The following is a 13,503-nucleotide window of genomic DNA, read 5'->3' as shown; positions in this document are numbered from 1 at the left end:
TGATTCTCATTTGCTACTTAAATCTACAACATTTTTAAAAACATAAAATATTAGATCAAGTAAGCACAGAATCAACTTTGCACTGCTCCGCACGATCAAGGATCAGACAAAAATACATGTGCATCTTGAAAAGCGGATGTTTTGGAAAGTGCTATGCCATGTCTTTGTGCCATCTAGTGGTTTAGATGAAAATAATATCAAAGGCGCCTTTAGCCCCATTGTACCCTATATTTTATTTTGTTGTAGTTAACATTTACTTTATTTCAAGTAAAAAAAAATTATGGTTTTAGTTTTAGTTAAATATAATAACCCTGCATTCAACTTGTCACAAGGCACAAATCAACAAACAATCAAACAAATATCACCAATGCATTTGGTTATGGGCGTCTCAGCACAGTTTGAGACATTTCTTGAGATCTCTCTTAAACCTCTAGAGGAGACACATGTGGGCATTTTCTCTCATGAGAAACATCTGAGAAGCAGGAGACATCCACCAAACTCTGTTTTCTCTCAGTTGCCGCCTGTGAGAATGACCATAATAAAGGAGGTGTCATTTGCGGTTCCTCTTTCCAGTGGAAAACTAAAACCGAAAGTGTTTACCTCCAAATAAACTAGTGTAATTTGGCGAAATGTGAGCGATCTATAAACAGCATGCGGTGTGTTGGTCATTAAACGTGTCACAAGATGTGAATCATGACAAACAGTGCCAGTATCTCAGCTGACTCACATAAACAAACGGGACGGTAAAGGCGCACTCATTTCTCCAACTCACGTGGGCTTGTGGGAATCGAGTTATGCTGAAAATCCCCTTTTCTGGGGCCGAGCGTCTCTCTCTCTCTTTCTCATTCCCCTCCCCACCTCTCTCTCTCTCAGTATCTGGCTCATGTTAGATCCTGTCTGCTTCAGCAACGTCCGAAACCCCACCTCCTCCTGTCTCTCTCTCTCTCTCTCCACCCCGTCTCAGGCGGCGTGGAATCCTGGCTGTGTTTAATTGCCGAGTGGCAAGATCTGAGGGAAAGATCGGGAGCCGCTGCATCTGTCAACGCTTTACGAGCCCCAACCCCGGGAGAGAGAGACAGGGAAGGTGTAGGAAGGAAGTGTTTGGAGTTTGGGAACGGATGAGCTGGGGAATTTTTATGCAGTGGGGAGGTGAAGAAAGAGGTGAAATGCTGAAGTAAGACTTCAGAGTTGGAGAAAAAAAAAGAGGGAGGGAAAGAAAAGAGGCCCACCATTGGAGAAAGGGCAATGAGAGGGAAAAGTGGGAAAACAAGAGTAAGTTAGAAAAAGGAGGAAGGAAGGAAGGAAGGAAGGGGGAGGTGAGCGAAAAGTTAGAGAGGGAGAGAGAGAGACAAACGCAGTGAACGAGAGGAGACGCAGATGAGAAAAACAGACGCTGTGGATGGCCTGGGTGGAGAGAGAACCAGTTGTTTTCTAAGTCGCCTTTCGGACTGGAATGCACTCTGAGAATTTGAGATTCCCGACGCCTTACTGCCAAGTTTGCTTGCGACGCGCGCCGGGCCCCGCAGACGGATCATGTCTGCGTATGGAGTCCGGAGTAGCCCCGTTCCCAAAGGAGTTGGGGATGGAGCGAGCAGAGAGGACTGGAGCATCTCCGGTTAATGCCGTCGAGATCCGGCATCCGTGCTACAGGTGGGACTCGCCGTGCGTTCGGGAGATCTGGCGGGAGTGCGGATGTGTCCAGCGGTGGTATTACCCAGAGTTGTTGCATCCCTTCAACGGCGACCATGTTTTGAAGGTCAGAGGTCACCGGTGCTACTCATCCTACGTTCAGGAATGGGACAATGTTCATCAGCCTGAATATAACGGACATTGCGAGAGGAGACGGGTGTCGTTCCGGCATCACGAGGAGCGACCCGAGACTGGCAGACAATCACACTGTAACGGGCCGAACTCTAATCAGGTGGGTTTTTTCCCAACCGAGGTGCCCTCAAGTAAGCTGGGCTGCTCCAGGGCACTCGGGAACGGGCTGCAGGTGAACGGACCGCAGCGGGAAGTAAGGACGTCTCGGGGGGACGAGGGTCTGGAGAAACATGGCAAGCAGAGGAAGAGCCAGGGAACAGTACGGGAACAGATCAAACAAGTGGTCACGGAGCTCGAGGAAGTGCTGGGTGGTCTCAAACAGGTCCAGTTGGAGATGAAAGAGGTGAGGATAGAATAATAAATAGAAGGAGTGATGTTGCAAGACCAAAAATTGGGTCTTGAAAGTTTTAAAGGGATAGTCCAGCCAAAATGAAAATTCTGTCAACATTTACTCATGAATGCATGAGGAAAGCACAGAAATTTGAATTTTCTTAAAGGATACTATACTGAAAATGAAAATTCTGTTATAATTTACTCTTGGATGCATAACAAACTTAGATATTTGACTGCTTTTTAAAAAAAATCTGTCATCATTTACACGAGAGTGCACGAAGAAAACAGAAATTTGATGATTTTTCTTAAAGCCAAAAATTTTAATTGTCACAATTTACTCATGAATGCATGAAGAAAACTCAGAAAGGTTATTTTTCTAAAAGGGATAGTTCACCCTGAAATGGAAATTATGCTATCATTTATTCTTGAATGCATAAAAAATATTAGAAATTTGACTGTTTTTTCCTTAAAGGGATAGTTCACCCAAAAATGAAAATATGGTCATCATTTACTCATGAATGCATGAGGAAAGCACATAAATTTTACTATTTTGGGAATAAAAAGGAATAGTTTGCCCAAAAATGAAAATTTGGGGTTCAGCATATTTGAGATGGGATTTTAATAAGCACTGAGACTGGATAAGATCAAAACTTCATTCTGTTTAGCCAGTGGAAATATAATATCTGTGTTCTTAGCAAACATCTTTGTGATGAATCTATTCTGAAAACATCATCTGAAAGCCTTCAGAAATCAAAATACACATCTGCCAGAAACACACTGTCAATTATATTAATGGCTGGAAATACTCCATTGGAAGCTTTATTGTGAAGAGGAATATTGTATTTTCTGGAAGGGAAGAGACCGGTCCTTAAATCCATCACAAAGGCTTGTTATAAGAGAACAATCTTAAAATCAATACCTAAAGATGTGCTCGATATGTGCAGACTGACATTAGCAATAATGGACTGTGCAGAACGCAAGACATTAATTGAATTATTTAGATACGTTTCAATGGATGCATCAAGACTCCCATTAGATGTAAATGACTGCAGCAGGAAATAAAGTCAGTAGATTAATGCATCACAGTGAAGGATGCCAAAAAATGCATTTTTATGCTATATTAACCTGATGATGACCTGTGAAGACATGTTTAGAAAAAACTTTTCAGTGCTAGTTTTTGGTGGGTCAGTTTAATGTTCAGAGTCACTATTAGTCAGTCATTGGTAGTTTGAAACACTGTGATGCTTTTAAAACATTGATATGAGTGGCTTGACATGTCAACTTCTGACTCAGCCAATGACGAGAGTTTAGGGGCGGGACTATTGTTGATTAATGACAGACAGCTTTAGGTAGAAGTGTCTGGGAAAGCTGTTTGGAAAGCAGTCATTATATTTTTCAACAAGTTGTGCTGTTAGTGATTGCACAGTTTACCTTTAAGAAAAATGTTAAAATATACTGTAATAAAATATATATGTATATAATATACACAGTATATAAAAATATATGCCCACCATCATGCTGTTCTAAACCCACATGTCTTTCTTTTTTTGTGGAACACAAAAAGTTTCTACAGAATATTCATGCTGCTTTTTTCCCCATACAATTCATATTCATTCATTCAAATCGCACTCATTACTTGCTGAAAATCTTGCCTTCATGTTTAAAGAACAGGGGTTTCTTAAGGTTTCAAGTAGGGCTGCACGATAAATCGCATGCGATATTTAATGCGCATCTTGTCAGTAAAGACGGTTCTGTAATCAGCGGTAAATCGCATTAAATATCGCATGCGATTTATCGTGCAGCCCTAGTTTCAAGTATTATAATAATACTGTGCATCAAAAACTGAAAAGATTTTTGGGTGGAAGCATGAAAACATACCTTAGTTTAGTTTCAGTTGACAAAAATGCTTCATTTAGTTTTGGTTAACTCAATATGATCGCAAAAATCATTGGCGCCAAACATGGTGCGATACATTTTGATCCATCATATTCGAGTATGAGAATGCAGTGGCAGAAAGGAAGAATTCCAGTGAACTGTTTACAAAAATTAGTGCATGACTCCTTTTTAGAGGCTGACAACTAGAGACGCACCGATTGCAATTTTCTTGGCCGATTCCGATTTCCGATCACATCCAGTGTTATTTTAGATTTGATTACTTTAATTTCTGTAGTCTTCATTGTAAAAATTAGATACAGATAAATGCTTACTATTAAATTTATAAACGTATTCAGTCAAGAGAAGAAAGTGATTTTCTTTGTCTTTTATTCTTTGATTAACATGACAGACAGCAGCAGGAATATTGGACTGTGGTCCCTTTAAGAGTTTATCCACGGACTCAATATACTGTTACACAACAGGCGTTCTCTCTCAACTATTTAACGTTCCAAAACTGACTGTGTTTAACTGGATACTGTATTGCTTTATTGCATTTAAATGTTCAGTTATTTTTGTTATAAGAAAAAAGTTATTAAACCTGTTATACTGTATTATGACAGCACTTTTCTTTTAAAAACTACAGTTAAATATCGTGATAACACCGTATACCATGATAAAAGCATTAGCAATTAATCGCAACATGAAAATTTGATACCGGCATATCCCTATGCGCAATACAAGCACTATTTAACCAGAGCGAGTGAGACGTGTGTGAGAGAGAAGGGGTCGTTGGAGAGAAGAGAGCGAGAATGCGCGCGGCTAATGTTATTGCCTGTGCCGCTGGTAACAAAACGGATCGGCTTGAAAACGGAAAGAAGTGAGACTGACCGACCGATCACTGATCCGGGCCGATCATGAGGAAAATCGGCCGATTCCGATCCCTGGCCGATCGATCGGTGCATCTCTATTGACAACTTTTGCCATGCAAAAAAGGTGGTTTAAAGCAATAAAGTTTAGAATGACATTAGGGTGTGTAAATAATGACAGAATTTGTATTTTTTTCTGTCTGTGAAGGTCGTCCAACAGATTGACATTCTGACGTCCAATATTGACCTTGGTGAAGACGAACCAAGTCTATCCAATGGACTCTCCCAAGATGCAACCAAAAGCAGTCGAACTGGTGTTGTGGCATTGATCCACAATTCAAACAGCGAAGAGGACATGTCCACTTCCAATTCCTCTCTCGCTCACAGCCCTGTCACTGTGGATTTTGTTCACATTAACAGTCCTTCACCGATGACAAACTGCACAAATCCATCCCCTCCTGAGCAACGATCTGTTACTGCTGAGGATAAAGGCAAACGAGTTGTGAAACAGAGCTCAGAGACTCAAAGGACAGCCAATGGAAACTACCTACCGCATCGAACAGCAAGGAAAGGCCAACTGGAAAACCACAGACCCCCTGTAGCTCCAGCAGTGTGCACTAACTCAAATAAAACCCAACGGCCTCCACCTTACCCTCAGAACGGACAGGTGAAGATGAGGACGCCCCCCTATCCTGGAAAACATAAGACCCTCTCCTCCACCGTAGTGTAAGGATACAAAACTCACTTTCACAGAAACCCAATCATCAGCAAAGAGGACAACATACGCAAACACATCACACATACTCATAGATACGTCGCACACATGCTTAATCGTTTACCAAGTAACTCGTCCAAATGCTTCTTGGTGACGAAACTCAGGGTAAGTGGACACTACATGTCCTTAGAAAAATGGTCAGCATATGCTTGCTGTGTTTATGTTCATGCATGTGTGTATCTGCACTTCTAAACTCAAATTATCAGGTATTTATACACTACCGTTCAAAAGTTTGGGGTAAGATTTTTTAAATATTTTTGAAAGAAGTCTCTTCTGCTCACCAAGGATGCATATATTTAATTAATTTTTCAGTAAAAACAGTAATATTGTGAAATATTTTTACAATTTAAAATAGCTGTTTTCTATGTGAAAATATTTCAAAATGTAATTTATATCTTTGATGTAAAGCTGAATTGTCAGCATCATTACTCTAGTCTTCAGTGTCACATGATCCTTCAGAAATCATTCTAATATGCTCATTTGCTGCTCTAGAAACATTTCTGATTATTATCAATGTTGAAAATAGCTGTGCTGCTTCATTTTGTTTTAGGATTTTTATATTTTGTGACATTACATATGCGATTATTGTCACTTTTGATCAATTTAATGCATCCTTGCTAAATAAGTATTAATTTTAAAAAATGTACTGACCCTAAACATTGGAACAGTAGTGTATTATCTAATTATTGTATTTATTTACATTTAGCCTATGTATTATCTCAACTGTTTCTCCTAGATTAGAACGAGATTAAATATTCCGCAAATGAAAATGTCTGCTTTTCAGCTTCTTAAGAAAAATCTCATGTCTCCTAAAGAGTTTCAGAAGAGATCTCAAAAACGTCTCAAACTTTGCTCATATTAGCAAAGATATCAGAGATCTCAATTTGATAATTTCTCATTAAATTCTCCCAATACCAATGTAATGAGCTGCTATTTACATTTATTTTATACATGCTGTCAACTATTATCATATCAGGAGAAACATCTGAGATGACTCTGAGCTTTAAAAGAGCAATTTCCGATGGGTTTATTTCCCCAAAGTGCTGAAACGTGCCACATCCATGTGCCTTTCAGAAAAAAAAACTCACTCTCTATTACAACAGACACCATCACCATGTGTTTTTTCTTAGTTATTATTTCCCAGAAAAGAAAGGCACGGTGGGGTCTGCCGGCATTGAATCATTTCCTTAGAAATAGAGACCGAGCCATTTGTGATGAAGACAGTCTACACAATGACTCAGTGTTAACAAGGCTAACTATGCGTCATGAAAGATGTCTTCCATCTGGTACGCAGGCTAACAGAGTGTAAATATGCTGCACTTGTTTCCTCAGATTACGGTGAGCTCTTGTTTGCCCCGCAGTCAGAGGAACGGTGTTGAACGCTGTGCGATTCAAAAGCCGTTCCCGCATCTCAGATCTGAGGCTGAACATGACTTTGGGATAACCGTGCAGCTCTTTGTTGCTTTATCACACAGGATTTCAGGATACAATCAGGAATGTTTGATAAACATTCTATAAATGAAACTTCTATCCACGGCTGATTATATCGGTCCTTCATTGGTTGATGTCGAGGCACGTTAAAAGTTCAAACACGCGACTTTAATGCTGGGATTTCTTGGAAAGTCATCTTACACTGCTGTAGACAAAATGCAGATAATATTACAACGTCCATCAATTAAATTAACTGGATTTATACATGTACTGAAGAAAACTTGAGAGGTGCTTGCCTGTGTAAAACCGGCGGTTGCCAGGGCATTGCTTTGTGGTTGCTAGGGTGTTTTCTGGGTGGATGCTTACAGGCTCAAAAGGGCCCACCCACAAGTCTCTATGATATTATCATCCCTAAATATGCAACCTCACTGGAAAAAGATAGCTATACATACAATTCACTGCAGTTTCCATCTGAAAGTAACACTAGTGGCAATAAAATCACTAACAACATTTATGCCTTTTCACACAAATTATTTAATACAGGGGCAGATTATAAATTAATAAAGACTTATTTTTGTGCAGTTCCAAATGACCTTTTATAATGTTATGAGCTCAAAACACTTTTACCATAGTGCATGATTTGTAAACTAATATATTTTGATGTTTGCATCAAATAATCAGATTTATATGTATGTCTTTTCAGAGTAAACTTGCTCAGTAGCTCACCTGGTATGAGGTACGATTCCAGTGAAAAACAAGTCAAAAGAAATGCTCAAAGACTTGTAGAAGCAAGCTAAAATACCATGCAAATGCATTTTTAATTGCACTTTTGCTTTTGTTAAATCTATTGGTTAGGATTTAGTATAAGGTTAAGAGTAGGTTGGACGTTATTTTTAAATGCAATACAGCATTGACCTAGCATCTCTCTCCATGATTTGTGAAACAATGTAATAAAACATTGCCAGATTCACGTTAATGTATTCTGGAGAAAACTGCATGCACTTTTAGTGCTGCTCATTGGACATTTAATTTAAGTACAAATAAACAGCATTGCCAGATTTACGCTCATCTGTATCAGAAAAAAACTGAACGCGCTTTTAGCACCACTCACTGGATATTTAATTTACCTACAACAAACAACGTAATAAAATATCGCCAGATTCACTTTTTATTGGTATCACAGAAAAAAAAAATCAGAAAATGCTTTCAGTGCTCTTCACTGGACATTTCATTTACATATAACGACCAACATCGCCAGATTCACATTCATGTGTTTTGGAGAAAACTGAATGCGCTTTTAGTGCCACTCATTGGAAATTGTTTATGTACAACAAACAACATAAAACATTGCCAGATTCACGTTCATAACTTTAATTTTTTTTTACATTTTTAAAATTTAATTCGATTTTCACTGAACATTTAATTTACGTGCAACAAACAACGTAATAAAACATCATGAGATTCACTTTCATTCATATCAGAGAAAAGTAAATGCATTTTTAGTGATATTCACAAAGACATTTCATTTACATACAACAACCAACATAAAGTGTTGCCATACTCACATTCATGAGATTTTGAGAAAACTGAATGTACTTTTGGTGCCACTATGCTGGGCATTTCACTTTGAATGTATTGCGAAATACACAAGAGGCAACGTAATAGATCTATTTTGCAGACATATTTTTCCAATGAGCTTAGGTTGGAAATATGGCTCGCATCCCTCCTTCTATTTTTTGCCATTTTATCAGGTAAAATTCATATTACAGATCAATGAAATAACAGCACACCTCCCCTCAATAAGACACAAGATTTTGATGTCTGGAGCATGCAAACATTGAGCTTTAATACTTCTGAAAAACCCCTGGCTTAGGAAGCACAACTAGTTCAACTAAGCCATTTAGCTGGGAGAGCTTGAATTTGACACTATTCCCTGACGTATCTGACATTCCTTTGGGGTTAAAGTTAAAATGGCAGATGTGATCTTTGTGTGTGCGGTTGAGAACAAAAGGAACTGATTCCTGCCTGTTGGGATGTGAAAGCAGTAGTTACGGTTTGGCAGTAGAGGGTCATTGTCCTCTAGTGGAGGGTATGCGTCTCTGCACCATTGTTTTTTATCGTTTAAAGGCCGGCCCTTCTGTATGGTTTTCATTAGAAACCACTTGGCTTAAGGCCTGACCGAATGAGGCATGCTCATACAATATTTGTGATGGTCAAATAAACACAGGCATTTTCAGACATCATTTATGATGACGGCCACCCACTAGCTGGGAGGGCAACAACAGCTGGGCTCAACACAAACCAGGAAGTAGGTGCATAACAGACAGCGTCACCCAAACACAGCAGATGTTTTCATAGACGAGTGTTTACAGAGAACGCCCACCATTTGGTGCCTTCGCTCGGGCTACTCCATGTCGGTTTCAAAAATCATGTCTTCATCGGCTGTAAAACGAAGCCTAAAGGAGAACACTGTACTATTTACAAGTGATTTTCATTTAAATTCCAGTTGGGATTAAAATCCCAAAGGAGATCTCTTTATTACATCACTTGTTTCTCCAAGACAGCAGTGAGATTAAATTGAGAGCAAATGGAGAAACGTTTGCTTAAAGGAACAGGTTACCTTAAAATGTTGTTCCAAACCTGTATACCTTTCTTTCCTCTGTGGAACATAAAGGGAGATATTTTGAAGAACATTTGGGTCCAAACAACATTGGACCCCATTTACTTTCAGTGTATTGACAAAAAACACCAAAACATTTTTTTAAATATCTTTTGTGGCAGGAAAATTACAGAATTTTCATTTTTGCATGAACTATCCCTTTAAGTCTCTTGTTTCTCATATGTTTCTCTTAAAAAAAATTGATGTTCTCAAGTTCTCATCAATTCTCATCACTTTTATAGCTCTACATACAATACTCTTACTCTATGGCAGCTTTTCACCAATTTCTGTCTGTTTTTTTTTTCTAAGGAATTTTACGAGAAATGTGAGACAAAGTTGATCAAATTAAACCTTCCAGAGAGCTGTACTAAGTCACCTTAAGCCTGTGTTATACTTTCCGCGTGCGCTAGTCCGCTAGTGTCCGCTATGGTGCGCGTTACGTAAAAATCGTCATCGGAGAGTGTGCGCGGAGGCTCTGAGCCCCTCCCATTTTTTGTGACCAGTAGGCTACTGCGCATGCGCAGGCTGTGTGAAGAAGCCCGTTGCTACTCGAACCTGTACAATCCGTCGATAAAACAATATAAAGACAGCCAGATGTGCAATAACTCTGGGCAATTCTTTGTTCACGTTTGTTTATTGTTCAAGCCGATTTCATATCGTTCGGTATCGATAATTCGGTATCGATAATTATTGACATTTTTTATAACCTTTTTTAAAACAAAGAGCAATAGAAACATTTTTTCAAATTTAACCACTGTATTTTTAAATTAACCCAATTTATTGAGACAAACAACAAATATTTTTTGTTTTAACAGTTAAACACACAATAAAAATTAAACAAATATATAATTTCTAATGTTTTATATGCAAATTAAATAGGTCTCAAGGAATCTTTTGGTTTGTCTCCCGAGGCAAAGTTTAAACTGTTTTAACTTTGCATGGCTACATCTCTTGTGTGAGACGCGAGTGCAGCAGTCATATTTGTCCGTCTGTGCACTGAATATGCATCTGTGTGAATGGCTTGGTTTCAGTTTTCAACTAATCAAGATCTTCTCCACACTGAGCTTCTGTATTTCTCGAATATTTTGAATGCATAACACAGCAGCGGCGCATCTCGTGGTCTAGACTAACAAAACATTAAAATGCAACGTCACTTACATCATCATCACCACATCTCGTGCTCCACTGATGACGCTCCCTGACCCACTCCTAACATTTGATTGTACTATTTTTGCATTCAAATGCAAATGTTTATTTTAAATTCGACTAATATACATTTTTTTATTCACAGCACTCAATTCAGCATGTGTTCGTGTTCGTGTGCGCTGTCTGCTTCTCTCATAGCACGTGCCTATATCGTGCGCTATATCGAACATTTTGTATATCGTTATCGAAGAAGGTGTACCGTCGATACATATCGATACCGTTTTATCGCCCAGGCCTATTTGAAAACACCGTTAAATATACTTTTGACCGCCACAATCCCTTCCTGAATACAAGTATGACCTTGTGTGTGATATATTACTCAAACAAGATAAATTGAATTTATCTCGACCAGAGACATTAAAGGGGTCATATGATGCTTTTTTAAAGATCATTATTTTGTGTATTTGGTGTAGGGCTGCACGTTCCACATAGTGAGGTAGATATGTGGGGGCGTGTTAGAACGAGCCGTTTTAGGGGGGCGTGGCAGAGTCTTTAACTTTGATAAAGAATATCTCTTTGGTTTTGAGACTTTAGTCTTTGCAACTTCAGGGATCTTATCTATGCACAATCAGCTTGTAACACTTCAAAGAGAACGGAAAACTTGAAATCGCATCATATGACCCCTTTAAAGTTAAACTGCAACTATAATAAAGTCACATCAGCTTTGATAAATTTGTTCAAGCAAAAGCTATTTTAAGAACAATCATAAAATATAAATGTGCAGAAGACAGTTTTACTTTTGGGTAGGTGGATAATTACATCTGTCTGTGAGAGCTCAGACTTTGGCTTTAACTTTCTGGGGTGGCAGACGATTTGGACAAATGAGGGATGGAGCAATCATACAGTATGACGGCATGAAGTCTGCTCACATTGCAGCTTATTCTGGCCACCAATTAAACGCCTCCTAAAACAGGAAGAGAACGTCTGAACGACACGTAAAATGACGTACTACAGTTTTTATGTTAGGGGCGGGATTATTTAGAAAAAGGTTGCACCACAATAGTATAGTGTAACAAGAATAAAATAAATAATAGTACAGCAATCAGGTTAAAAGGTTGCAGAGAAATGAAATTGTTTAGAAAAAAGACATGCAATAATTGTGTAAAGATGACTTATTCCTGGAAGTCGCGTAAAGTCAGTCAAGTAGATTAACGTTAGACATTACCAGAAATGTCTAAAAAGTGTTTGATGGAAATGACATGGACATTGGCTAAGCGTTTGGAAAATGTTTCATGCTTTCTTTCTGAATCTCAGTGACCATCCATTTCCAACCTATGGCCAGATATTAACTGAAAAAATAAAAATATAGAATTGTTTTTTTGTTTTTGTTTCATGTAAGGTCTATACTCAATTACAAAAAAAAAAATATATATATAGTCATAGGTCTAGGAGAAACAACCAAGAAATTAAGGGATCTCGTTATGATTGTGATTTATCTTTCCTGTGGCATACTTCAAAATATGTCCCTCTGTTACTGATGATATCTAGAAGCTGATTTATGAACCAAACAGGAAAAAATGGCAAGAGAAATCGTTATTGTTCAGACGAGATTCATGCTGATTTGTTTAAAAATATAACACCCTAGCAACGACCCAGAACACTTCAGAAACCACATAGTAAAATAAAAGATGCTAAAACGCTAAAAAAAATAGTCAGAACACCTTAGCAACCGCATAGCAACGACCCAGAACACTAGAAACCACACAGTAAAATAAAAGATGTTCAAATATGCTAAAGATACTAAATCAGAGAGGCCTTGTTTACATCTGACGTTATGATCCGATCACAGATGAGACACATATCTGTCGCTCAAATATATGTGAATTTTAATCAAAGCACAAACAAGGTGTTTCAAGTTTAATATGTAACGTTGGAGTATTTAATGTCTTACCTGTGTAAATTGAACTTCGGTGTGATTCAAATGATATGATATCAATCATGCTGAAGGCTTGTGCGTGCCGTGTAGCCTATATTAATGCGCTTATGCAAATGTTTTGTTCAGACGGTTATTTTCCGTTAACGCGGCACATGTTCGCGGCAAATTTCAAATGTATATTTTAGCGCCCTGGTTGATTGACAGGTGAGTAGGCGGTGCTTCGCGACGGATCCACACGTATGTGACATGTGATCACATGCGTTTCTGACTGTGATTAAAGGGATAGTTCACCCAAAAATGAAAATGTGATGTTTATCTGCTTACCCCCAGGGCATCCAAGATGTAGGTGACTTTGTTTCTTCAGTAGAACACATATGATGATTTTTAACTCCAGCCGTTGCAGTCTATCAGTCGTATAATGCATGGCAATGGTAACAAAATCTATGAGAGTAAAAAAAACATGCACAGACAAATCCAAATTAAACCCTGCGGCTCGTGGCGACACATTGATGTCCTAAGACACGAAACGATCGGTTTGTGCCAGAAACCGAACAGTATTTCTATCATTTTTTACCTCTAATACACCACTATGTCCAACTGCCTTGTGCGCGCGCACGGCATCCGGTGCGTGAGTTGTGTACGCGCTCTGGCGTAGTTTACG

General features: G+C 38.7%; 1 protein-coding gene across 2 annotated transcripts in view; it reads left to right on the top strand.

The window, feature by feature from the left end:
* Window positions 1-920: 920 nt before the first annotated feature.
* The window catches only part of LOC107696257 (uncharacterized), a 14,814-nt gene continuing 2,231 nt past the window's right edge, over window positions 921-13,503 (top strand). Inside the window, exons 1-2 of one of the 2 annotated variants that reach the window (XM_016496525.1) lie at window positions 921-2,164; window positions 5,104-5,621. In XM_016496525.1, coding sequence (XP_016352011.1) covers window positions 1,454-2,164; window positions 5,104-5,621 — 1,229 coding nt within the window. In that variant the 5' untranslated portion in view covers window positions 921-1,453. Of the gene's footprint in view, window positions 2,165-5,103; window positions 5,776-13,503 lie in introns of both variants that reach the window. The other variant, XM_016496535.1, reaches the window with a different exon arrangement.

Source organism: Sinocyclocheilus anshuiensis, unplaced genomic scaffold, assembly GCF_001515605.1.
Source record: "Sinocyclocheilus anshuiensis isolate Anshui unplaced genomic scaffold, SAMN03320099.WGS_v1.1 scaffold217, whole genome shotgun sequence".
In the NCBI taxonomy this organism is placed as follows: domain Eukaryota; kingdom Metazoa; phylum Chordata; class Actinopteri; order Cypriniformes; family Cyprinidae; genus Sinocyclocheilus; species Sinocyclocheilus anshuiensis.
The sequence above is the reverse complement of the archived record's forward strand: the minus strand, read 5'-3'. Positions and strand labels throughout refer to the sequence as shown.